Raw genomic sequence first — 27,258 nt, 5'->3', positions numbered from 1 at the left:
TCTCTCTTTTATCTTTTCGATTCTTGCGAGACTGGCTCGCCTGTACAAAGCGTAGTTCCTCTTCATCGGCCAGGAAACGATACCTCCCACCGTTAGAAAATATTAGGCTCTTGCAGAAATTTCATCCAGGTCTTTGTTCATGAAAACAAAAGTTATAATAATAATGTATTTATTATGTGCATTACTATAACATTGCTATACAAAGTGCTTCGTTTATCTTGCATTGCCAAATATTTTAATCGACGTTATCGATGGAACAAATTGTAGCAACCTTGTCGACTATCTGTTTAATTTGTAATGTAATTTGATATTTCGTGACGAAGGAAGGATTTGGAATTATGGATGGAAATTGGTGGTAATAGGGGCGAAGAGTGAGTTTAAGTTGATTAGAAGGGTAAAAATGGAAAGGGGTTGATGAATTAAAGGTACGCGTGATGCGGTAAAACTGAGAATCTTCGTAGGGGAAGGTTAAGCTATAATACATGCAGAATCATAAATACTCTACAACTTTGAGTATTCTAACTATGATATTCGTTTAATATTCTCTAACTATTTTGAACGGTGTAATTACTGCAGTACCATTATGAAACCTGTACCGATACGTCATTACCCGTTAGATGTACAAATATCAAACGATTCTCGTAGTTTCTTAAAATATGTACTCCTAAAATGGCATAAAGCACTAAAACACTCAAACAGAACCACAATGAAAAGCACAAAAATGAATGTATTAATGTTGTTTCAACCTTTATGCATTTCCTTTCTTTTTAACCGTCAATTTTTACCAAACTACAGTTGCAAGGTGGCGACTCGTTAAAGAATTTCGCGACGTCTCGCATCTTCGTTTCCTTGAATTCCAGGATGCACCCCTTCGTGTATCCGGGTGGGTGCAGCTGGCAACTGGTCGGCAGAACGGCGCGATAAAAGGACAACAAAACGCCACGAGGCGTGGCGATTAACTGAAACAACCGGTCCGACAATGGAGTAATCAGCGAGCTTTTCGACGCACCCATGCCTCCGCCCCGCCGTTCGCACACCCCACCGTGGCTCTTACCATTCGACGTCGCGGGCCACCGTTTTGTTGTCGCTTCAGCAATCGCAACGATGATGCCTCGCGAGCTCTTTGTCCCGTCACACGTTCTTTTCCACGCTCTGCACCAGTCAAGAACAATTTGCTCAGACTGGCTAAATATGTGTTGGACTAATTTGTGAAAGCATATCTGGAACAAAGTTTCGATTTAATGAATTTCGGCGTTTATTATGGTGAATGGACAGTGGCAGAGTGATTGAAAATCCTATGGATTGATCTTTTTATAGATTAATTGACACGTGGGATATGGATACGAATTTGGAAGACTTTTATAGCGAATGAATAATTTAAGAACATTTCAAGTAAGTTATAAAAGTATTTGATGAACCACGCTAATGGTTACAGGATCGATAGACTGCGAGTTTCCATGCGTTTTTTAAATACTTGAGACTACAAAAATGCACATTATATACGTGATACCTAAAAATATCCTATAAAGTAATCAAAGTAAAATAGACTGAATAATAGTAAAAAGTAGAATACTAAAGTATTATAAAATAATAGTAAAATAGCGATAACATCTGATCTGAACATCTGAAACAAATGCGTATTTAATTCCATTTCTTTATTCATAAAAATACGAATTTGCATAAATGTCCGCAGTCCTATTTTAGTCCAATCATCCACTAAAATAGTCGAAATCAACAAAATGACGGAAACAAACACAAACACTTGATAATTGATCGAAAATGTAGAAGAAGATTTCGTTGGAAAGGGAGACGCGGTATCCCGAAATTAAGAAGCCGTCGGCGACGGGGCTCCGGAAAGCCGGATTGTTTCATTGATGAGGGAGCATTCAGGGCCGTAGTAGTCGCCGGGACCAAAGTGGGCACACGGTTGAAAGGGGGAGAAACAAGGGGTAGAACGGTGCTACGACGTTTACGAGTCCGCTAGCAACCCTCTTTCGGACTACGGTGCGCGATGAATGGTATAATCAGTGGTCGCGTGCCACCCCACAGCACGGAAGAGCGACCGAGACGATAACGGAAGGTGAGACGAATGGAGAGAGAACGTGTACTGATAGAGAAATTCCCTCCCCCGATTGTCGTGCCTTTGCTATCATCGAAATCGAGACAGAAGCGAACATGGAAAAGTCACTTAACATCCCCATACCATCGTACACTTTTTCTCCCTTTTTGGGATGTGCAATCCCAAGTCCTTTGAAGTTCGCCCAATTCTTTTGCAGGAAAAAGTCAGATTTTTGGGCAAATGACACTAATTCAGATATACTTTTTATGAAATTTTTCAAGATATCACTTTATTCTTTATCTGGGGTTTGTTGGAAAATTGTTATATCATTGTTATATTAAAATTAGTAAAAAGGAAAACATTTATTATAAACATCAAACGATATTAGTTAAAATTACTAGTGTCATAAAAATTGCGAAATATGGTAGGAATATCTGGTTTAGAATTTTTGGTACTTTATTGAAGAAGATATTTTGACAAAAATATGAGAAGGAAAAATAATTATTATTACCTGATATTCAGTACACGATACTTTTGAATTTCCTAACATTGTGGTGGAACATCCCATAAAAAAAGAAGCGTGATGTTTGCCAGCGATACGGACTAATTGAAAGTGTCAGAGTACAGATAAGGGTTTCGTACAACTTCGTGTATGAAAAGGGACACGGTTCCCCTTTTCGAGATCCTTTCTTCTCGTCGATGACCGATAAAAATCGCGTTCACGCCCTGCGAATAACGGAGAATGTGTAACGAGGGGTGATAAAGGAACGCCGGCAGAACGACAGCCGAGCGTGGCGATTCATTCACCATCGTGTAGTGAATTTATGATCGAGTTAATAACAGAACAAACAGCTGATTGCCTTCGATAATTTCAACCCTCGCTCGTGCGTCCTCTTTTCCACTGCCACCCGATTCGCCTACATCTGTTCATAGCTAAATTTTACTGCGAATTCCTTTCTAACCTCGCATTATCCCCATTACTAGTAAAAAGAAATTATATAGTATTCTATCAATTTATCAAGAAAGACGATAGTAAAAATAATCAATCTTAGAGAAATTTCAGAGAAAATATAAGATGAATAATGAATTAAATTTTTGTTATGTTATTCTTACTAATAAATTTCGGATTTTAATGCAAGCAGTGATATTTAAATGAAAAAGTAAAATATTATTCCTATATTTTTAATAGTCACACATATTGGATTTGTTGTCTGGTGATTCCATTATTATTTTTCCATGAATTTGTACATTTTGATAAAATTCGCATATACTATCGTATTAACTTACTTAAGAATAATATCAAAAATAATAAGCAGAATATTGGATGTTAACAGAATCTCGAAGTAAAAGGAAGATAACGAAGATAGTTAAATTAACGTTTAGAAATCGACCCTTTTTCTTCTACCTTTCTCATTATTTCATTTTCTCGTCGACTTTTCTCCTGCCTGACACAAATACACCCCAGCTTCACCCCAGTCAGATGAATATTTCGGAACCTTCCGGAAATTCGATGACACCGACCGTACAGCCGTTTCTTTATAAAAGTTAGAATTCGCTGAAATGTTACCACTAACACACAGCCCTCTTGTCTCGTTTTATACCTCCTCTCTTTATCGTCTTATCACTAAAGAGACGTCTTCAGCTCTGCGTTCCCCCTCGACCGTTTCTTCCAGCAAGACATTGCCGACACTGATAACATTTATTTGGAGAAATGGCCCGCTCGCTCTTCGCCTCTACAACGGCCGAACAAAGCAAAGAAAAAATTCTCCGTTCATGGTGTGATCACTGCAATACATGTGATGGTGTATTAATGAGGTTCGTCGATGACGGTGGAAAAATTTCTGGGCGAAGTATCGTCCGTTTCGTGAATGATTGATGGTGTTTTGTCATATTTACTCGATAGATTTATTTAAAACTAGATATGCATTTTTATTACAGGAAACAATATCTATCGTTACTGGATATCTAATTTGTATTATATGAAACAATTGTTCTTTTTAATTTAAAATTGAATAACAAATTGCTATGATGATATATCAGATATATAAATGTCATTATATTCTATTATGCGATATTTGATAGATATGATATATACAAATTTAATTTGTCCAATAATTGCGTTAGTATTGTCTAACTGTTATCTAACCGTTCAGTCACTATTTAATATGCATATAAATAACAACTTTTCACACAATAGAAAGTATAAATATTAAAACAATAGAATACCAAATAAGATAAAATACTAATGTCTACAAAATGAAATATCAAATAATATAAAATACCGATATAGCAAAGTATCGCATCTATAAAACATTCATTCATTACTTTATTCATTACTAGTTACGGGAAATTTAGAAGTGTAAAAATGCATAGAATAACAGATAATACACAAATCCTCCTTAGATCCTTCAGACACGAATCTCATTGTCAGAGATGCGCGTAACGCGTTACGTCTGACTTGTGACGGTCCTGTTCTACTTACGACCGTAAAAATCAATTCAGCTCGCGATTATTTAAAAGCGTCGATGTCGACCGGATGCAAGCTGACCATCGACGTCGACCAAAGAGGTCAGAAAAGCGGTAGTACGATAATCTGCGTGACAGACACACAGCGAGAATCATGGCCCGGCTGGCTGGCTGGCTGGCTGGCTGGCTGGCAACGTGTACAACGAGGAAACGTAGCTAAAAAACGAAGAGAGAAGAAGCACACCTCCACCTGTTGAACGCGCCTGTATCCTCCGTCCGCCATGTCGACGAAAGAGCCAATCGTGCTTGTCCATTAGCCGTGGACCATGGTGGGAGAGTAGAAACATCCCTGGTTGGCCGATCCTTGTCTCCTCCGCGTCCCACGGGACTCCAGCTACTCCACTCGGTCCCGATTCCTCCCTGGCTCATCCCAGACTCGATGTCAGAGAGGTCCTGACGGATTCTTACCAGTCCTCGTCACGGTATCAATCACACAGCTTCTCTACGGTTAACTTGGTGTCGGTGCGCTGTTTCTCTCCTTATGAGCAATCGAGAAGAAACCAGTTTAATTGAATCGAACAAGGACAGATCGAATGGAGAGGATTCAAGGAGTTGGCCTTAACGAGACATATTCGTATAACATTGAAGAATGAATCTCTCTGTGAGTGGCTGCTGGAACGACGATCAGATTCGAAGAACATCTTTCGTGTGAATTTTGAAATCCGGTTAGAGGGGGTGAGTGTAAAAAGAGAAAGATTCTGGCTCGAAGATTCATAAGAAGATTAAAAGAGAAAGTTGATGACAATTTGAGACAACAGAGTTTTGTTGCGAGAATTTTGATTGGAATTGTGATTTGAAGACTGAAATCGAGTGGTCGTTGAGCATGTGGAAATTGTTGGCTTTGACGACCACGTGATCGAAAGTTGTAGAAAGGTGCAGTGTACAATATTTGTCAAGATCGATATTCATTGAGTAATGATGAAGGACAAGAATAGTGAAGAAAGAAATTGTTTATCGATAGAGAGATGTGAAAGAATGATATTGATAGAAGATAGGAATTGAATTTGTAGAAGGAATTGATAGAAAATAATTGTAGATCGTAAATCAGTATAACGGTCGAGATGTCATCGAAAACGCTTCACAACGAGCATATCAAACGTCCGATGAACGCGTTTATGGTGTGGTCACGGGGACAGCGACGGAAAATGGCCCAGGAAAATCCGAAGATGCACAATTCTGAGATATCGAAGAGGCTTGGCGCCGAATGGAAACTGCTTAGCGAAAGTGAAAAGCGACCTTTCATCGACGAAGCTAAAAGATTAAGGTGAGTATCGAAATTTTATTAAATATTCCACAAGAAAGTAACGTCTGTATCAGTCTCTACTGATAAATTTCGAGATCCTGAAAGGAAATCACGAAATTGATCAAATATTATTTTATTTATTTATTAAAATACAAAATTTACTCTACCATGCTGTGCATTATAAATGTAGAATGGAATCTTGAAATAAGAATCCGATATAATATTTACATAATAATAAAATTAATGCTTAATAAAATAATGTAGAAATTGGGAAAATACAAGAGAAGCCGTCGCGTGATGTTCGCTACTTTTTACACGCTTCTGAAGACTCGACACGCACAACACACATTTTTGCCACATGTGCAACTCCAAATTTCCACGTGGGGTCACGCATCTGAGTCAACTTGTATATTTTTGGAATCAATCCTTGCTCACTATCGATAATTTAAACATCTATATAATTCGTTACCACTTTGCACAAATTTTTTACACAAGTTCACAAAAATGCGTACATTGTATCATTCCCTCATAAATATTACGAAATTTCTTATAAAAAGACCAAACGTTATAATTTTTCCATGTATTATTCGAACTATTTTATTTACCAAAATTACAAAATCTTCTAGATTATAATACGCATCATAAATGTTATAAAATTTATCATTAAAATACAAAAATTTTTTCTTAATAAAACAAAAATTGTAAGTGTTCCGATTTTATTTCCGTTTAATTTTGTTTTCTAAAAGTATTTAAGAAAATATCGATCAGTTTCTATAAACACCAATTTTTGTGGTTTGTGAATCGAAATGTCTTTTTGAAAGAATATGAAATAGAAAGTTCGTTTCGTATCGCTTTCAATCAATATCGAAGATTTTTCTTTTGCGTGCTAATTGCTCTTTAGTCACGAGTGGCCGAACAAAATTATCGCATCGAGGCGTATCTGCAATAACTGCGAAGAGGATGAAAAACGAGGAAGGGGGATCTCGTAGTTCATAATACGGTACATTGTTGCTAAAGCTAAGGGCGTGCTGCGCTAAGCCAAGGGGTGGAATAGGGTGAACGAAGTGGTATTTATGGAGGTGGAGGGGACGGCCTCTTTATTACCGACCCTGAATATTTAATCATTGTTATGAGTTTATTTAGCTCGCCGTACGATGAACAGGTCGGAGAGATTTCACGATCGAACGACATTTTTATCATTTCTGTTTCATTCTTCATGCTATCGAGGGGAATTAATGGGGGAATGATTGCTACTTTAAACATAATATTCTATATAGTCAGTTATAACTTATTCGATCCCTTAAGGAAATATTAGATACTATTTTGTGTGTTTTGAATGTGTTACGTTAAATTTTAACTTTCCCTACTTTCTTTCGGTTACTACTGTTTTTAAAAGAAGCATGAAGTAATCGTTCTTCGAAAGAGAAATTCTTTTGGGCACTTGATATGTATTTCTAACGTTAACAAATGCAGTAAATAAAAAGAAAAGGAAACGAAGGAACTCAGTCAAAGAACAATAAGGCAATAAATACAGCGGAGATGGAGAGAACACGACGAAAGGAAGATTAATTTAAAAGTACGATGCGCGAACTATCGATGGCAGAATCGAGGTCTGTCAGGGTTTTTCAAAGCAAAAATTGTCGGGACAGCGAATTGATAGGAGGCGGCTGGGGTTGAATATAACCGGCGCGGCGATGATGCTCGTAAAATAAATAATAGAATAATAAAGTCGGTTCTTCCTAAATTGTCGATTCACTTTCAATTGCCAAGTATTCACTTTTCCCCTCTTTTTTTCGTTCGGGCTAGATCGGTTTTGAAAAGAAAGAAAAATAAAAAATATATAGAAAGGGTAGAAGAAAGAAGAATCAATCGACTCGGTAGTGAATTCTATCAACGGAATGTAACATGGAATCCGCTTTTCTGTCGATGACCATGATCGAGTCCAACAAAAGGAATTATGAAGTTTCGCACTGACGCACAGTCCGTGTCAGTTGTGATTCGATTCCTTTTTTTACGGTATCGAATATTGCCTCTTTTCAATTGCCGAATGAAAAATATTGTCCCGCCTAACAGACGCTACTGAAATTTTTTTCAAAAGTGGACAAATGTGTCTTCATTGTTTTGCAATCATCTTTTATTCGCAAACAATCCGTTCGAGTTTTCAAAGAGATGTGCATATAAAATTTTCAAACTGAAAACTATATGTATTATATATATTTCAGAAAAATTCTATTCCACATAATACGATCCTAAAACAAAAATCATCAAAACAAGACATATATATTCATTAACCAGTATTTGTTACCAAACATGCTATGTCTTTTTATTTATTCTCAACGCAATCCTATTTTCCCATCATTGAAAAATTCCTCGAGTTTAAAAAAATTGATAGAATTATTATTGAGGTATGTGTTTTTCAGGAGAATTAAGACATTGACGCTTGATGTTTATGATGGGTTCTTCTACTCTTCATCTAGTGTTCAATAATAACAAAATATTTAATTCCAATTGCTTAGCTTTATCAGTTTCGTAATTAAAAACAAAAGTATATTGTAATGAACTTTCACTCGTGAGAGTCTTTAAGGGTTAAAAGTTCTTTTGATTGTTGAGATGAGAATGAGATTGAGAAACAAAAATTTGGGTATAAGCATGACCCTTCTGCAATGATTGAACTGGTATTATTAGCGAAATTGTGCAAGCCATCTTACAAATTAATTTGGATCGTTCTGTTCAACACGAAAATCACTTGTACAATGCAAGCCTATAACCCATATATTTTACTTACCAATTTTGTAATATTACTGCTTAGATCGTAAGTAAATTATTCGTAGAGATTACCATATTATACCATTCTATCACATCCCATCTCAAAAAGAAACAACTCCACTGAAACAAACTAACAACCATCCCCACTGGAAGTCTGTAAAATCGACTTGAGGAAGCCTCAATATTCATTCTACCCGCGAAAACGTTTCTCAGGTAAAGGTACAGAGAGTCAGGGGAGGAAAATTTCGAGCAGAGACGTGTAACGGCGAATCCGCTTTTCTGGCGGATGACGGCGTCGCTGACGATTCTGGTAACGGTAGTGTGCAAAAACGAGAGGGGTTGGCCCGCGGGGGAGGGTTGCCAAGAGAGGGAGGAACGGTCGTAAAATAAAGAGGAGAGGGCCCGATAAAAGTCGTTCCCCTGGAGCCAGGTTCCTGGTAGGAACGGGTTCCCCTGGAGCCAAGCCGTCACTGGCCCGACGTAATCTGTCCGTTCGTTCACGGCGACTCACAATGTGGCCCCCGAGATAACAAATAAAGCCCCATTGTCGCAATTGTGTGGATTTAAAAGGATTTGCGCGGCTCCTCTGCCGGCCCCTACCCTCTCCGCCGCCCCTGGTCTCACCCCCTCGCTTGCTGTTCGTTGGCTGTGCCGTGCTGCCACTGCTGCTGCCTGTCCTACGATACCCTCCTCCTCAACCCTCTTTTCTCCCAGCTCCTACAGACGCTCTGTCTACCCCGTTCTCGGTCGCGCACCGAGGAAACCGAGAAGGAAAGCGACGAGAGTGAAAATGCTGCATCGAAACGGTGGTAAAGAATTGGTGAGTTAGAGTCAGTTGCGTCGATCAACGGTGTAAGGTGAAATGGGGAAGGTTAGGGGATAGATGATAGACAGCGAGATTTTGAAGATTTTTTATGTGGTTGGTGGGTTCTCTGATGTTTAAAAGTAGATGTAGATAGAATGGAGAAGAATACGAAGAACAAATTTCCAATTTTTTACAAAGGAGCTGTTTTAAAATTCAATATATCGTCGATCAATCCTATTTTATCAAAATTGTTTTCGTATTATCTGGTTTCCGAGTTAAACACGCGTTTCTTCGCCAAATCCAACATTTTGAAAATATGTTGATGCAAATTCGTATATTGTTGAACTCAATTCAAGAGATGAGATGTTTCTTTTACCACGAAAATTTAATAATGAATACTTCAGCTTGGTTATTTGGTATACTTTTACATATTTAGTTTTCCATATACGAAAAGATCAGTGTAAATGAACTCAACCTTCCTGATTCGCCTCACTGTCACTATCATAATCAAAACCATCCCCCTTAGGATCGACGTAACCGAGAGATATGGAAAACAATATCAAACAACTTTTTACACATTGCAATAATTATCGAAAGGTATATAATATGGACCAATTTATCCAACAATAATCGGTCACATCGACGACCGATATTCGGTTACACGGGTCGCGGGAAGACCGTCACGAGGACATCGAGAAAGTCCGTCGATCGTTGGCAGCACAATGACATTTATGACGAATCGTTACACTAACGACATTCGCTAGGCCACCAGAGGACAATCGTGACTAATTGTTATTGTTTCTTGTTGCGGCAGCCGCGAGCGCAACTACCGCGCGGCTTATGTCCACCGATATGATATAACGCGTTGTTTATCGCACGGTTGGAAGTGGTGTGTGGTCACACCCTCTCCCTGCTAGCTCTGGCAGTGTGCTATTTTCCCTGTGTGATGGTGGTGGTAGAGGGCTCCAAGCGAATTGTAAAGATTACGCCCGATGTTTATGCATTTATGCTGAATTATTGTCGGCGGGGCTTTACCGATGTTTATGCTGATTTACGCTTTGTGCTATCTGCCGGGACACATTGTCCCGGAATTATTATTCCGCTGCGTCACTCTCGCCGCGAGGAACCGAAATTTCGGATTTCGTTCGCGAGTTGGAAAATTCTCCACCGTTATACACCTCGTGGCTCGTTTTCGACCACGCCGATACGAACCATCGGTTTTGCCAATGTGCAGCCTGACTTCCCTCGTTATTCCTATCGTTCGTTCCCAGGAATCGATGATACACTCGAAATATAGAAAATATAGAAATATGACGACACCTGTCTTGCAAAAATAAGAAGGATTTGGATGAATTTCCAGTATTGTATTAATATATCATTGAATTGGAAAGTTAAAAATTTCATCATTTTATTTATTTCCTTTATTACAATCATTTTATTTGTCTATTTAGTAAATAAATGCTACGAGAGGAAGATCGATGTCGAAATTGTGTAAAATGTCGTGATAAATTCATCACGTAATACAGTACCTAAAGGTTTATATATTCTTAGATTTAAAAGAAATATTTTACATAATATATAAATGATATGGGATTAATTTCTTACCAAGCTTATATTTACAGTAAATCCATATAACTGATGCATATATCTGCGTTCCTAGATTCCTTTCAAATTTTACCACGATAGTCGTATCTCATCACGGTATTCATGATATTTCAAAATATTTTATATAACACACACAATATATTCATAAAAGGTGTCTATATATGTTCAAATATTTTCGCCAGACACTGCATAGAAAATAGAACATATCGATGCTGAAAAGTACTAAAAACCCCTGGCGAGATGGTCGAAGTAATTCGAGTGGTTGTGATTGTGCGCGCGTTTTCCGGCAGGATTCCCCAACGCGAAACTCTAGGCACGTAAAAAAGAGTTCCCGCCCGTGAAACACCTATCTCGCTCGCTTTCTTTTATCTCCGTGAGGCGAAGCATAAATAAGGACTGCGTTTGTGCGCCTCTTGGGTACATAATGGAGTATTATGTGACGGAGATACCACGGGGTTCTGACTCTTCCCTTCCTCCCCTCACTTTTACCAGCCTGTCGACACAAACGTGGCGTCGACTGCGCCTTCAGCCGGGGTGTGTGTACAAGATATTAGCTGCAAATACCCATGGTGTCCCGTATCGTGTTCTAGTACCACGATAATACGTTCCTTTGTACGGATAACGGTGTCGAGAGCAAAGTTTACCGAATTCTCGAGTGTCTCATCTCGTCTCGCGCGATTCTTCCAGCGATAACGCGACACCTTGGATTATCGAAGATTGATAGAGGGCGACATCATTGTTTAAAACTGCGTAAAGACTGATTTTTCTTGGTAAACTTGGAAAATAATCTGTATTTTATCAAGATACGATGTATTTACTTATATTATTTATATATATTTCTAGATATACATTAGAAAAATACTTGTCAAAAGTGCTTTTGCTCTAAATATAGATTAGATACACTTGTTAAAAGTGCTTTTGATCAAATTAATATCGACTTGGATTAATTAAATCTACGTTATTTGAACGAATGTTTCTGTTACGTTCTAAACGCGTTTCTTCGTTATGAAAAATTCGTGAAAACTCCTAGAATCTTACAAGCGTTTTCGTTCAACCAGCGGTGCCAGAGATTATGCCTTCGACCCTTCAAAGAACTATCGCGTTCGCCGTAGCAAAACTATTCAATTAGGCCACCCCTGAAACGCTCGAACAAAAGCCTCCCTTAAAACCTAGCGATAGCAGGTTTAGCGGTAGATTTACGATAACTAGAAATATCTTAAAATTTCATGTAACTAAAAAATTAAATGAAAAATAAATATCTTTTTGCCTTAATCATCGTTAATAAATCATAACAAATTATCAATAAATACTATGTTAAATAATTATTACTTATCATTAATTAGTAAATTGTTGTGTACGTTAACCTAGATCTTATATTAATGTTCCTTAATCAAATATTAAATCTATCATTCGTTAAAAAAAAAAAGATACATTGTCGCCTCAATAAAGAAACATATATTCTTCAAATATATCGTGGATATCGCGTATCGCTCTATTCTGTGTTTAATTATAGTATTTTATTGAAACTTCGTTTTAATTATAATCTTCTATCAAACGTTTAATATGGTAACACAGAAAAACATTTTCCTTGCAGAGCCCTCCACATGAAAGAGCACCCAGACTACAAGTACCGGCCGCGCAGGAAGCCGAAATCTTTAGTAAAGAAAGAGAACAAATTCGGTTTCTCGATATCACCCCTGATGTCCTCGGGTGAGACCTTAGGCAATATATCGAGAAGCCTCTTACCACCTTTGGCACCACCATCGCACCACACGTTGATGAGCCACGAGGATCTCAAGATTCCCCGTTTCTTTCCGCCATTTCCATACCCCCTATATCCTATACAACACAAACTTGGAGAAGAGTTCAACGGTGGCAAATTGGCCGCAGATTTGGCGCTTCAAGCACTCTATGGAGGCAGCACCTTTTATTCGAGCCATCAAACCATGTCCTGGCCGGGATTATCAACAGCGACCTGTCTACAACCCAATTGTGGCTGTCCAAGTTCACCTAAAGATCCAAAGAGGCCGTACTTACCCACCAAATTAGAAGAAAGACCTTTTCCTAGTCCAGGTAAGCCAGAAGAGGATGGATTTCCTTCAGACAGAGACTCTAGCAGGGAAGAACCTCGATATAGAAAACTTGAAGAAGATACGTACTTGTCTTCGGTAGACAGGCACCAGGAAGACAGGTCTCAAGACAGATTTTCTTCGTCTTCTTCTTCGTCACCTACCGATCAGACAGAGAAAACTGTTAATAGTGTTCCAACGACGACGTCAACCGCGACGACAAAGGTGGAGAGCGCGTTTTCGGTTCAAAATCTGACGTCGTCCAGCTCAAATTTGGGAAGTCATCGCGGCCACGTCATATGAAGGCCGCTTCCGGTTCTCCCGGACCTAAACTTCCGGGGGAACCTGGTACCACCTGGATGGCCAAGCACTGACTGGTGGAGGGTACCACCGATGTTATCGCCCATTCCTCAGACCACGGTGACGAATTTAAACGTACCACCGAAGGACGACGAGGTTCAGTTACAAGAAGAACAGAGAAACTCCGTGATGGCCAGGTCGAGGGGCATTCATATTGGAAATGTACAGTGATCATTGATGCTCAGGGAGATGAATGGCTTCTAAAATTATTCGATTGAAAACTACTTGAAGGTCCATAATCTGTTATGTAAACGATGACGAAAGGAAGTTATCAATCGTGTATATGATGTAAACGGGACTTTTCGTTGGAAAAGTGACTCTTTTACAAATCGGACATTTACATTTATAGAATCTTATACTCTCCTCCTTAGTTAAAATGTCTTATCTATCACCTTGAAACTGAAGAAAACTGAAGTTGAATGGTGTACTTTGTTCTATCTTTAGTTTTCTTCGTTCAATCGAAAATACTTAGTCACTATTTCGTAAAAGCATGTGTAATATAACATATTGTTAAAAGAAAAAACATATGGAAATACTAATTGGGTTCATATTTGAATCTAATTAATTGTTATGTAAATGCTATAATAAATACGATGACATGTAAATACCTTCCGTATCCGCTGCATATCTTTAAAAATACTAGATAGGATATTTTGACGAAGGAGGGCTGTATAGAGAAAGGTATGAAAGATGAACCACGAAGGTCGTCGATCGTTCGTAACCTGTTGCGTTGTGTGATAATTCCAACAGCCTACTTAACCTGTTTTTTACGATTGTATATATGATATCTCGTTGAGAGGAAATCCTAAAACCTGGTTGGAGACCTCGAGAAATATCACATCATCCCAATGATGTTCCACAATGTCCATGAGTGATCTTACTCTTGGGGGTTGCAGCTTTTTCGCTAGGGAGACGGAACGAGTCGAACTTTTCGACGAGAATTCGTTATGCGACTCGACGGTGGATACCAAAGCCGAATCGATAACTCGCCACGGCCAAAATCCTACAAAGAGAGAAGCGAAAGGGTCCTTTCTGGCAAAGCGTGTACAGGGATGCCAGAGAAGAGTCCAATTTTGATGAGATAACCAACCCTCTCGGTGGCACATATTACCGCACACGCGAGCCCAAAGCGTCACGGGAGGACAGAAAAGAGCCCCCATACGAGCGAAGAGAGGTAGGAAAAAAATAAAACCCTCTTCGAGCAGAGGCAAATCTCTTCTTTAGGGCGCGGCCATGCGAAATAAGCCAAACATTCTGAATGCTAACGTAGATGCGACACAGCGGACCTGTATACGCGTTATACCACCCCCTCCCTCTCCTCACGAGATGATTTTATTGCGTCGCGCATTGATACTGCAACTCCCTGATATTTTCCCTGTGTCTTTCTCATTTTCCTTTTCTGTTTCTGTTATTTGTTAATTTCCTTTTTTAGCAACCTTGTAATTGCTAGATCGCCGGTTGGTGGTGATTGTGAGGGAGAGATTGGTAAGTGAATCGACGATATGAATTTATTTTTACGTCTCTTTTTAGCTTTCATAAAGATTTTGAAATCTTGTGATCCTTTTGAGATCCCCTTGCACAATTAAATTGATATTATTAGCGAAATTTTATAAATCACAAGATGAGGGTGTCAATATATCTTCCTGTGCAATACTAACACGGTTGTTAATAAAGCGAATGGAATTTAAGGAAGTATACGTTATCTAATTGTTCTATTTAATGTAAAATTTTAGAAAGGAAATTATTGACTCATAACTTATAACTTGTTGATTTACTAATATTTATTGTGCAAGAGGATCCTGGTTATTACTGTTGTATTTCTTATGTTATTCGTGGTTCTATTGTTGTTTTGTTTTTCAGTTAAAAAATATTGACGAAAGAGTTTATAATAAATAGACTATGGATATTTATGCATATATATGTAGAATACACATAATATAAAAAGATATATAAAATATCCAAAGTACTCATTATACTACCTTAAAGGTAAATCTTCTATTTTTTAAATTGTGTGCATGAAAATTCGCAGTCCAGTAATGTGCAGCATACAAACTGTACAACTAACAGTTTAGTATTTATCAATTAATTTTATACTATAGAAAGTTTCGAAGCTAAAAAAGTATTAAAAAAAACTTGTTTAAAGAACGAAGTTTATACGTAATCTAGTATCGTTTATCATATCTCTCTCATAATCCTACTGAAAAGAAACTACATAAAAGCAGGACGCAAAAGTGTCGAACATTCTTTTTCGAATGGCATAGAAATATACGAAGCTGTAATTTATTACTGTGAAGCTTTAAACAATTGGCCAGTAATAATAAAACGTTCAATTCAAGCAAATTGTTTGCAGACGTGCCATTCTGTCCGCGAATTGCTCAATTCGTTGCTGGTCCCCTTTGACCTCTTCCCCCCGTTCACGCAGTTTTATTGCAGCTGATTTTTCGCGATCGACGCGCACCCGTATATTCAAAATTTTATACGCTTGTTTTGCCGCGTGAGACACGTATTTTTCGGTGAAAAATTTCGACCATGACGATCGAGCCTCACTACCGACCAGAATGGAAACTAATTCTCACGCACACTTCCCCCACATCTAGAAATTGTATACAGTTAACAAAAAAAAAAGAAGAAAAAAGAAAATCGTAATGATCATAAAGAATCGACGATACAAAAAAAAAAAGAGTACCTATAATGTAAAGCGTATTGTAAACAAATAGAAACATATCTTCTCGATATTTACATAAGTTCCTCGGCTACCGTTCACTTTCAACGTTAAACGAGAGAAAAGACGAGAAATATAGAGGATCATGTAGGGGTTTTCCATTAATCACAAAAAATGGCTGCGTTAACGCCCCAGGCGATATGCACGTAATCATTGTTAATTATTTGCTGTAACATAACGCGACGTTTGTAAATAAATTGGATCTTAACCGAAGCATTTGACTTGCCTATGCTATATCCTAATTACGTAAAAGGTTCTTTGATAGCAGTAACATCACGTTTTGCATGTTTCCTTTAAGCATTTTTATAATACAAGAAATTAATTTAACTTTTCCTGCACTATATCATTTTATGGAATACTCAAATTTCTAATACAATTGAACTTTGATTATTCGAACCAATCATGACACGTTGCTCGAGGTAATCGAATATTTTACCACTAATTATTTCGAGTTACTTTATAAAAATTAATATTAGATAGAATCAAAAACTTGTAAACAAAAATGTAACTATTTTTTTCGATTTTTGTTCTTGTTTCACGATGTTTCTTACAAGAAACCATTCTTAAGTTCTTCATTAATTAATTTCAAAGTCTTAAAATACCTATTCAATGAACAGTGTACTTCTTATTTCACACTTTTTAATTGACAACACGTTTCATGATTACCACATTTCACCAAAATATTATAGATGGTTACGTGTATGCTTGAGAACTGGTCCTTGACACAGAAGGTGAAAAGTAACCAGGATCGATCAAGAAACCATCGACACGTATCTCCCACGTATTTGTAGAACTAATCGGAGGTTACGTGAAGGAGGAATCGTCGTAGGGGAAAATCTAAAGGACGGGAAGGAGAAACTTTCACGCCTCCCCTTCGACCCTCGATCCTCCCCTCCGTTGCGTCGTGTTTTATTTCTGATAGCGACGCCTCCGTCGTCTCCGCGAGGACATTATCGCCACCGCGAAGGACCTTTTCTTCCCCCATAAAGGCAATCACGCTTTCTTCGTGGCGAGATAACAGCAGAATGGAGAGCCAGAGACGTCTCCGTTCGCGCCAACGAATTCAACTACGATTCCATAATTCTTCGTACGACCATGAAGCGAGCAAAGCGATTCTTTCCACTTTCTTTCTTATTGTGAATAGAATTCTGTGAAATCTACGAGCATATTGTTTTCTATGTCGGTTTTCAATTAAGTAATACATGAAATTATTCCCGGTAATTATATGTTGAAAATATTCAAGTCTTGAAATTATTTTTTAATTGCTGTTTAGTGTATAATTAATCGTAATTTTGATCTGAAGCAACACATAACGCGAAGTATTCTATTAATCTTCGTATTGATCAATTTAATCAATATAACTATAGGACTGTAATCGTACTCTTCTTGTGTCCGTATTTTCGAAGATTTATAAAATTGAGAATTTTTCTAGGAATTAGTACGAACTAATGAAAGAATGATCTTTAATTACAATGAAATGAAAACATATTACAATTCTTTGGAGAATAGACGTTTCAGACACTACAATGATAAATTAAAACCTAAGTTTATAAGTTATAGTTATAGTATATTATACAATACATATCTTAAATTATATTTCAATAACTATAACATGATTATACTTTAAACGTGTGTTCCTTTATAACTGCAACTTACAAGTTCTGATATTACAATACCTTACCAAGTAATCAACATATGTATTTCCAATTCATCGATAGTTAGTATCATTTCTCCATTATCGAAATAATTCTTAGAGAAATTCATGACTTTGTAGCTTCGAAAGGACACGAACACGAATAGAAGTAGTTCGATCGAAAATGTAGACGTTTAAAATCTGAAGGAGGGCACGAGGAACGACCGGAAGCCCGAAGAACCGACGTAGACTCGAAATGCACGGTGGGTGTTCCGATTCGAAAGTGATTACATTTGACTTGGATTCGTGCCTCCTTACGGCAAAGGCAGCCTCTGCCGGTACAGAGCCTCGGCAACGAGGACATTCTTCCCCGACAATACCTCCCACAATCGAGCGAGCAGCACTTCCGCGCATACTAATGGAGAGGTGCCTAGACTCCTTTGGCCAGCCAGTAGTCGACGCCCCAATCCACCCTTTCCCCCTTTTCACCCCTTTGCACGCCGCCGTGGAAAACTTCTCCTAGCGGAGAAGACGTCCTCCTCTAGTTTCTAGCAGAGAAACACCAGACCGCGATGGATTTTTCCAAGAAAGTCGATTTTACATTCTTCGATAACTTTTGTAAAATGGGAAAAAATTAGAGATGAAATGGTTGTTTTAATGATGAAAAGAGGTAAGGGATTAGGTAGGAAGTGTGTTATACTGAATAAGCTTTAATACTAGTATTAGTACCCAGTTTCTAACGTATACTTAAATATACTATATAAAAATAATTACAATAAAATGGAAAATGAAAAACATATGTTAATAAAGGGCTGTTTCAAGGTTGGAACTGCTAAATTTATGAAAGTAGCAAATTTTAATTCTCTTGTTTATACGTAAATTATATTTTGATCTTAATAAAAGTTAACATTAATTTTATTAGAAGTATCCACTCTTTGCTAGTATATGAAAATAATTTTCGAAAAGTTCACAAACTTTTTACTTCATACATGATGCTATTACAAAGTCTTTAGACAAATGAAGATCCACGCTGAAAGAGGAGATTAAAATATTCAAGCAACTTCTTACAGATTCATAAATAAACTATGGACAGTTATTTATGCAAATATTTGTACGAATATAATTAAGGAAATAATAGCAGGAAAAGAAGCAAATAGAGATTTGTTTTATCCCATTGAATATTGTAAGGTATACTTTGGACATTTTACCTTCAAATCCATAAATCATCACCACCATCGTTTTCTCATAAATCTGTCTTACTTTATACCTGCCATAACCAGTTCACAACGGAAAGGACAACGAGCTCACTGTCTATAAGAGAAATTAGAAATGTTTAACTTTCATCCTTCACTGTGTAAAAACTACTCCATAATACCACACCTTTTCCCAAAACTGTCTTAGATCCAAAAAATTCGGACGACATTTGAACGCGAAGAAAACAAATTAAAGAATACGAAGGAGACGAGACGCGACTCGATAGACATTTTAATTGCAAATTATATAAGCGCTTTTGTAAGCACCGCGTGAGTGGGAACTCGAGTGCATCGCACGAATCGTTTGATTGCGGAAAATGACGGGCGGCGATGGCGCGAGTGGAAGTTTTGAGTGGGCGTCGGTCCTGGCAGACAATGAGGCATTCAGGGGTGGCATTGTCGGGCCGACAACTGCGTTACCGTAGACAAACCCGAAATCACCGGCGCTATCGCCGTCCCAGATCCGATTATGCGAATAATAAAATGCAGCGAAACAGAGGAGGAGAAAGAGAGAGAAAGGGATGCAACGTGGTAAAGCAATGGATGCAGGGGTAGCGGTGAGAAGTTTGTTAATAGCGTCAGGGTCGCATCTTTTTCTTCGTTCCAACCTCACCCTGTTCTCCCTTTTTATAGGGCGACGATAATCCTGTGAATTCTGATAGTGGGTTAACATAAAAGATGACTCGAAGCTCTGAACATAGTCGCGGTTCTTTTAGGCGAAGTATTTTTATATTATATTCTAATCTATTTTAATTCTTTATATTATTTAAAGATTATCCGTTTTTTATGAGAATAGAGGTGAAATTTATTAAATTGCAAATATTTTTATGAACATAATTAAAGAACAATCAGAGTACATCAACTAAACTTTATCAACTGTATCGTGTATTTCTTGTTCTTTAATTTCCAATGTTTCATAATTCCTAAAACTTTTATTATTATATACCTTATTTCAATTATATAACTCGCATTTGCCATCGTAAAATAAAATCACTTATTAATAAATGATAAAATGCAACAAGAATCAATTTTACAAATATTACATCGAAGTCGAAGAACGAATTCAGAGCAAGAATACACGATGTCTTCGACAGAGGATCAATTGGCAAAGTGGGTCGTGCGAATATTCGCCTGGAAACTAGGTAACAGGGACGTTGATCGGTCGTAGGAGAGACAAACGTGGCCAAGAATCGTCGTAGAAACGATATTCTCCCAAGCAGCGGCTATAATTATGCATCAAGGGTCGTCAAGTCCGGCCCAAGTTGGGGAACTTGGTTAATTAGGGACGGTAGTCAGACGCCGCCCGGTATTGTCCAGCACTGTTGACTTCCGGCCTCTTCTCGCCACCACGAAAGCCCCGCAGAGAGGTAGTACGGGGTTGATTGTTTCATTGTTTCCGACCCCACTGTCAAATGCCACCACGCTGAATAGCGTTATTGTTATTTCAGGCCATGGCGCAGACAATCCAAGGGTTTTCGGGATCCCCACCCGCTTCGCGGTTTAATGTCGAGGTATGTCGACTTCGGGTATGTCAACAATCGCGTTGCCTTCTTCTTCTATTGCGCTTGAAACTTTGCCAGAGAAAATGAACGGAGAACTGGACAAGAGCTTAATAAGTATCTCGATATATCGGCAATAAATTAGAAAGACTCGTAACAAAAATGACCATCATCCATGTCTATCTCTTTCCCAAAAGACGAAGGAATATTGTAACATTCTTTAATTTCTTTAATTTCTGAATATGAAACTGTGTTTAATTGAATCTAATTTCTATTTAATAATAAATTATGACATGGGTCATTTTTTATAATACTGATAAAATTGATCATATCACAAACATTACCTTTTGTAATCTAAGAGATTAAGTTAATTTGACTTAATTTAAGAAAATTGGAATTTATAGTACTGATTTCTAATAGCACGATAGTTGAAAGCAAACTTTTCACATTCTTATCGTTATCACATTACAGAAGATCGTGGTTTCAATTTTTATAAAATGACTAGCTAAAAATGATATTATTAAAAAAAAATCCAATTTATATCGAAGATTATGATTTCCTTGCAAAAAGAAATTAAATTCTAAAATATTGATAACGCTTCTGTTACGATCTCCGATAACGTCCTTCGTCGATTTATCGATTTTTCCGCAAGAATCGTGTGACCCTCGATGGCCCGCCTTCGTGTCGACCGGAAGTCCGTCCAAGCAGCGCCCACTGGCCGCTTTCGGTTTTTCAATTTCGCATAATGTCTGGGCATGGTCTATCGGCGTCTTGGAAAAGCGCGCACGTGATAAGATAGCCGTGGCCAATACCAGGGAATTTACGTTCGGCATAAGTTTGCCTTATATATGAGCGTCCACGGGAAATGCGACGATCCTATCGGTAGCGGCTGGGTCATGAAGATCCGTCCGTGAAATGTTGCCCTGGCTAGTATTTTACTAGTTGTGGGGGATGCGACGTGTTCGAAAAGCGACAGCGAAACCGTTCAAAACGAACAGAGATAAACTGAACCCTGTGGTCAAGTGCTGTCTTTTAAAAAGGTAATCTGTTACCCGGAAGTCGATCGATGATCGTGCCACTACTATCGAGTGAACATATATCTGTGTTTATAAATATTAGAATACTTAAAAAAATTTAGGTAGATCTGAGAAATTACGAAATTATTTGAATCTGTAAGAACTGTTGTCTCATTAGACTTTCAATATGTCAGGAAATATTTTTTAACATAGGATTGAAACAAGAAGTCATACATATCAACAACGATTTCTTCATGTTTAGAAATCGTTTAAGAAATCGTTTAAGAAAATAAAAGCTCAATTACGTCGAAAATGATCGCAAAAAGATGCAATAGGATTAACTTGGAGGATTTTAATTTCAGTATGGACGTTCAATAAATACTAAAAGTGGACTTCGAACAGAGTAAAGTGCACATTCAATAATAATAACACCCAAGGAAGAGAGTAAATCTGGGAAAGATCATTTCCGACGAAGCATCCCATGCTTCAAGCTTCGAGAAAGAATCGCGTGTAGGTCTGCCGAAGGAAGGAAGAGAGGAGAGAAAAAAAGGTTGGCAGAGGGGGCCATTCCGGGGATACTTCATCACGATTTAACGCCATAAAAGTCGCATAAGGCCCGACGCCGGTGATGCCCCGACACCTTCTACCGCGGATTGGAAACAAAATGTCGTAAAATATCGGGTGGGAAGCTTCGGCCAATGATTCCCTCCTTTCCTCACCCCTTTCACCCCTGCCTGTTTCCAACAGTATTCCGGCTTTCCCTCTCGTTTCCGCGCCGTACCGGCTGACCCGAGAACGACGGATATAAAATCGCGGCTGGTAGGGGCTGGCAGGCCACGCGGCGGTAAATATAAATAAAAATGGAAAGCCGACCATAATGGTCGATGGAAAGTATGACGCATACCTATACCCGTGGCTGTTTCAAATTGATATTTCGAAAGTGCCCCCGATGCAGGCGAACGTACATTTTTTCTCCACACGTTCTACTCTATTTTCTCATTCCTGCCTTCTTCTACCCTGTGTAACATTGTCGAGCGTGGTTCTTCCGGTTTCAATGGCCCTCCAACTGACTGTTAAGCCCTGTTGCAGTCCTGGAATTTTTATAGCTATTCTCGTTCTTCTTCTCCTTCTAGTTCCCGTTTCAACAAACGCAAAGGTTTTTAACGTTGTATCAATAGTTCTTTTATATTTCTGTTAATCCTATCATAATCTTCGAATTTTTGTTTTTTAATTTCGCTCAGGAGACAAACGAAAGACTCCTAATATCCTGTTAATGATTCCACCTTTTAAACTTTTCGTAGCCTTTATGTCATATGACTATTAGCTTGTTTACGCACATATAAACAACAGATAAGTATTGTTCTCCCAAGAAGATAAATGAAAAATTCTGTTAAAATATTAATGTTCTTTTATCGCGTTATACAAATCCACTTTATACAGGATACGTTGTACTTTATTTTCGTTTTCCTTACTCGTCAACAGTATTTCTGTCTATGGCATATAAAATTGATTTTATTTCCTTTCAACAGTTCTCAGCAAACACGGCATATCATGACATCTCAAGTCCTACTTGGCGATCCCTTCCTTCGATCGCGTAAAAATTGGACCACTGTTCTGCGCGTCATTTCTGGAATCCCTTGACCATTGGATCAACCGCTGAGAGGAAGATTTGATTTTAGCAAAAGAAAATTCTATCTGCTGGCAAATCTTGGTTTTTTGTTTCATGTACTTATATGGAGAATATAGAAAATACTACATCGCTCTGTTTCATTTGAAAGAATTTACTGGAAATGTAAGGAATTTAAGGGAATTCATTTGAAGATCCTTTAAATTTTTTATTAAAATTTATAGAAAAAATTTGATTATCGATAAAAGGCTCGTTTAGGTATGGAATAAAATTGAGAGTATTTGTGCGATATTCGTTTCGTTTCAAAATAGTTGGTATTCCGCTAGTGGCTCTAGACGGTAGTTCTAATCGATTTGAAAGGTTATAACGTCTTCAACTTATCCATACGACGCCTGACATCGACTGCAATGTACCAATAACGCGAATAAATCGCTTGATAAATATGTAAAACCGCCTAGACTCGCCAGTCATTATCGTTCCTCCGACGATTCACTTTAAATAATTCAATCATAGATATGCAAATGGGTAAAACGGTACCAATATACTAGCTTCCTAACTATATCACTGGCGATTTCTTCAAATGGGCAAAATTATTGTACGTGTTGCACATTGCTGAAATATAATAACGAAACACTGTATTCTATAAACTCGTCAAATTTCAAATAACCAAATAAATAATTAAAGAATGACGCGTTTGTCTTAAAAAAAACTTTAACAAATACGCATTTTTATTTTTATTAAAATTCATTTTATTAGATTTTTATTTTTGTAAAATACGTTTATTTATCTTATTAATCTTATCTTCTTTATCTAAGAAGAAAAAAGAATGGTTTACAATCTGTAAAATAGAAGAAATTTTCAGTGGATCGGTGGAACGAAGGAAATCGACGAAGGGTGAATGGAAGAGAAAAAGAACGGTGCTCGCGGAGACGCGACGCGAGCGCAAATTATTTTTCACGGTGACAACCATCCCCGATAGAGGCTCAGGAATCCATGCACCAATGGATATGCAGCGGAGGCAAAATATAATGCAACGTTCGCTTCTCTCTTCTCTCCGCTCTTCTATTTCCCCGTAACCAACAAAGGAAGGATTTGTCGCGAAGCGAAGCTCCGCCGCCGACAAAACCTTACCCTCTCCTCTCCACACCCCTCCTTCACCTATCTATTCGTACGCTTTGTAAAGCTTTTAGCCCATTACAAGAGCGTGTGTAGCGCGTTCGGCTCGTCGATTGATGTAATGCTATTCTTGTTGCTATATTTATGCTTAATGCATATTCCTTCGACGCGACGCCGTTGAATTATATGTATATATATTATACGTATTTGCGAGTGTATTTCAATGTTCTATACAATGAACGAGAATGTCACATGTACTCTGTGTGTTTTATTATCCCTATTGATCTGATTCTTTTACATTTACGAGGATGGTGTGTAGTTGCCTGCACGACATTGTATAGTAAAGTCGGTCAAATGTCAAAGTTCGCATGTGCATAGCATATTGAAGAGAAAATTGAATGAGGTTTATTCTTAGTTGTGGTTTATTCCATTCATGAATAGTTGCTATTATTTGATGATACAATAGAAATCCCTTTATATGATCTTTCCGAAAGACAAATAGATCGTGTAATTAGAGTTCGTATTATAGTTTACCAGTTTTGTTCACTACCTGTTAGTTCACATAATAAGAGTTCACATTCAGATAAATAGATTCAATCGACAGGAGTTCGCTTAATCAGACACCAACTGAAATTTCGTTGCTACAAAAGGAATTCTATTTGTGCTCCATTTAACGTTCTTATGTAACGATAATAATGTCATCGTCACTTCTTTCTACTTTTTAATTATATTAATGCAGTTTAATGTATTCTAATTTTTAATGTATTTAATGTGACATTAAAGTCAGTAAGCCTTCTGAACAACTAATACATGTTTACTATATTTATTAAATTAAATATCGAATTATGCAGAAAGCATGTTGAAATTGCCGTTTGCTCATACTTTGGTAACTAGTCCAAGAGAAAATTCGTTTGATAAAAAAAAAAGACTTGGTGTAACTAATATCATCGACGACGGGCATAATTTCTGTTTTTAAATCTCGACCCATCCTTTACCATCCCCCAACACTCTTCGGTAATTGAATTCTTGGCCGAGATTACTTTAGCTTTCGCCATTTACTTCAGCTGGAGCATCTTGCAGCGAAGCTCGAACGATGAAGACTCCTTCAACGACGCTTGAACCCCGCAGGTTATTTAAGATAGATTATTATTCTCCGAGCCGTGGCAGCAAGGCATCAGCGAAAATGAAAACGCTATCATTTACAGGCGAATTAATTGCCGCGAATCACTTTATCCGCCATTCCGCTCTCCGCGGCTCCTTTCTCCTTGCTGTTCCCTGCGTCAAATGTTTAATAGAATCCTGTTGTTGCACCACGTTCCTGTCGTTGCTGGTTACCCGTTGTCCGAATACAACGTTTATGAAATTGAAAATATCATAAGAAAAATATGTAATTGTGTTTAACTATTTACAAAGAGTGGACTGAGTACTACACTTACGTAAATCAACATTTTGAAACTTTAATAGTCACCAACTTTGGAAAATCAATCTTAAAACTTGATCAGCAGTCGAACATTCCCTTGACTACAAGGTTCAACTACATAATGCCCTATCTTTCTTTAATGACCAAAATACTGTAAGCCAAAATAATCTAGTTGAAAATTCAGAAACTTATTGCCTTCTAGGAATCGGGCCCCAATAATTAATCAAGAGTCAAACCCTTTCGTTACCACTAAAACAACCTTTGACTGAAAACGATCCAGTTGAAAATATTTCCAAAATCACTGCCCTTAAAGTATCCAATCTTAAGTACTGATCAAAAGTCAAATGTCCTTCTGGTCGCAAGAACCATCAATTATAAAACGCTCTATCTTTCTTCGATAACCAAAACTACCATAAACTAGGATGATCCAGTTAAAAATTTATTCAAAGTCACCGCCTCCGAAGAATCGAACCTAGACGATAGATCAAGAATGAAATTGTCCGGAGACCACGAGGACCAGCGTCACGTTACCAGAGGTCCGATTCTTGATCCTCGATCGTCTCCCATGGAAAGGGGTTGGAGGGCCTGGATTGGAATAGGATCGGAGCGAAGCGTGAAGAGGCCGTTATTGTGGGCGCTGGCGCGCGTCATTTGATCGCGCACAGTGGAAGCCGAGGCCTCTCTGTGTGCACCATTTCCCTCCTGCCAGGCTTGTCGGCCGATCCGCCACCCCCGTTTTCCCTCCACTCTCCCCTTCGCCATCGGTCGTCTGTCGTTTCGCCCCGCGCCGCCGTCGAAGTTGCGCAACCCAGCCCGCAGGAAGGGTAGGTGGGCCTGTGAGGGTGGAATTTAGCCCGCAGGCCGGCCAACCTAATGGAAACAAGAAATTGCGGCAAACAGCGTTACCCACGCCTCGACGCCCCGTAAATATCGCGACCGAGAGAGAGAGCGTGGCCGAGAGCGGCACCCACAACAGCGTCGACTGTCCTCGTCAAAAGATCCTCTGGATCGGCTGCCCTGTAAGGGGGGGTCGCTGCAAAGGGTGCCAAGCGACGTGAAACGTCGTCATGAACATCTTTCTAGTCAGTTGTTCAATGCTATTTAATGTTTGGATTGTTTTGTTTGTTGGGGGTGAACCGCGATAGGTAGTTGGAAAGAAAAGTACATATGTAGTTTGGAAAATTGGATGAGCATTCGGATGATTTGTTTGAATGATTGGAGAGGTTGAGGTTGGAGATGATTTACTTCGAGGGTTGAAATGGGAATAATTGTTTGGCAGAATTGGTTATGGTTTTTCGAAGATCTGCCGATTATTTTATATTGGAAGTTTTCAGTGTAGAAATTAACACATAAAACACGTGATCACAATCCCAACTACTCCAATTATTGGCTGGTGATCGGTAGTTAATTGCAGTTATTAAAAAACGAGTTTCTTTTGTTTATTGTGCACTAGTCAGGTATAGCTATAAGATTTAACTATGATAAAATATGACAAATTCTACCCTATCACACGTAAATAATCAACATATGAATTAGTTT

General features: G+C 38.3%; 1 protein-coding gene across 1 annotated transcript; it reads left to right on the top strand.

Annotated features, from left to right (window-relative positions):
- Window positions 1-4,941: 4,941 nt before the first annotated feature.
- LOC100647305 (transcription factor Sox-21-B-like) lies at window positions 4,942-16,357 on the top strand. Its single transcript, XM_003398883.4, has 2 exons — window positions 4,942-5,849; window positions 12,599-16,357. The coding sequence occupies exons 1-2, from the start codon at window positions 5,647-5,649 to the stop codon at window positions 13,374-13,376; spliced, it is 981 nt and encodes a 326-aa protein (XP_003398931.1). The 5' UTR covers window positions 4,942-5,646; the 3' UTR covers window positions 13,377-16,357.
- The last annotated feature ends 10,901 nt before the right edge of the window (window positions 16,358-27,258 follow it).

Source organism: Bombus terrestris, chromosome 11 (assembly GCF_910591885.1).
Source record: "Bombus terrestris chromosome 11, iyBomTerr1.2, whole genome shotgun sequence".
Lineage (NCBI taxonomy): Eukaryota > Metazoa > Arthropoda > Insecta > Hymenoptera > Apidae > Bombus > Bombus terrestris.
The sequence above is the reverse complement of the archived record's forward strand: the minus strand, read 5'-3'. Positions and strand labels throughout refer to the sequence as shown.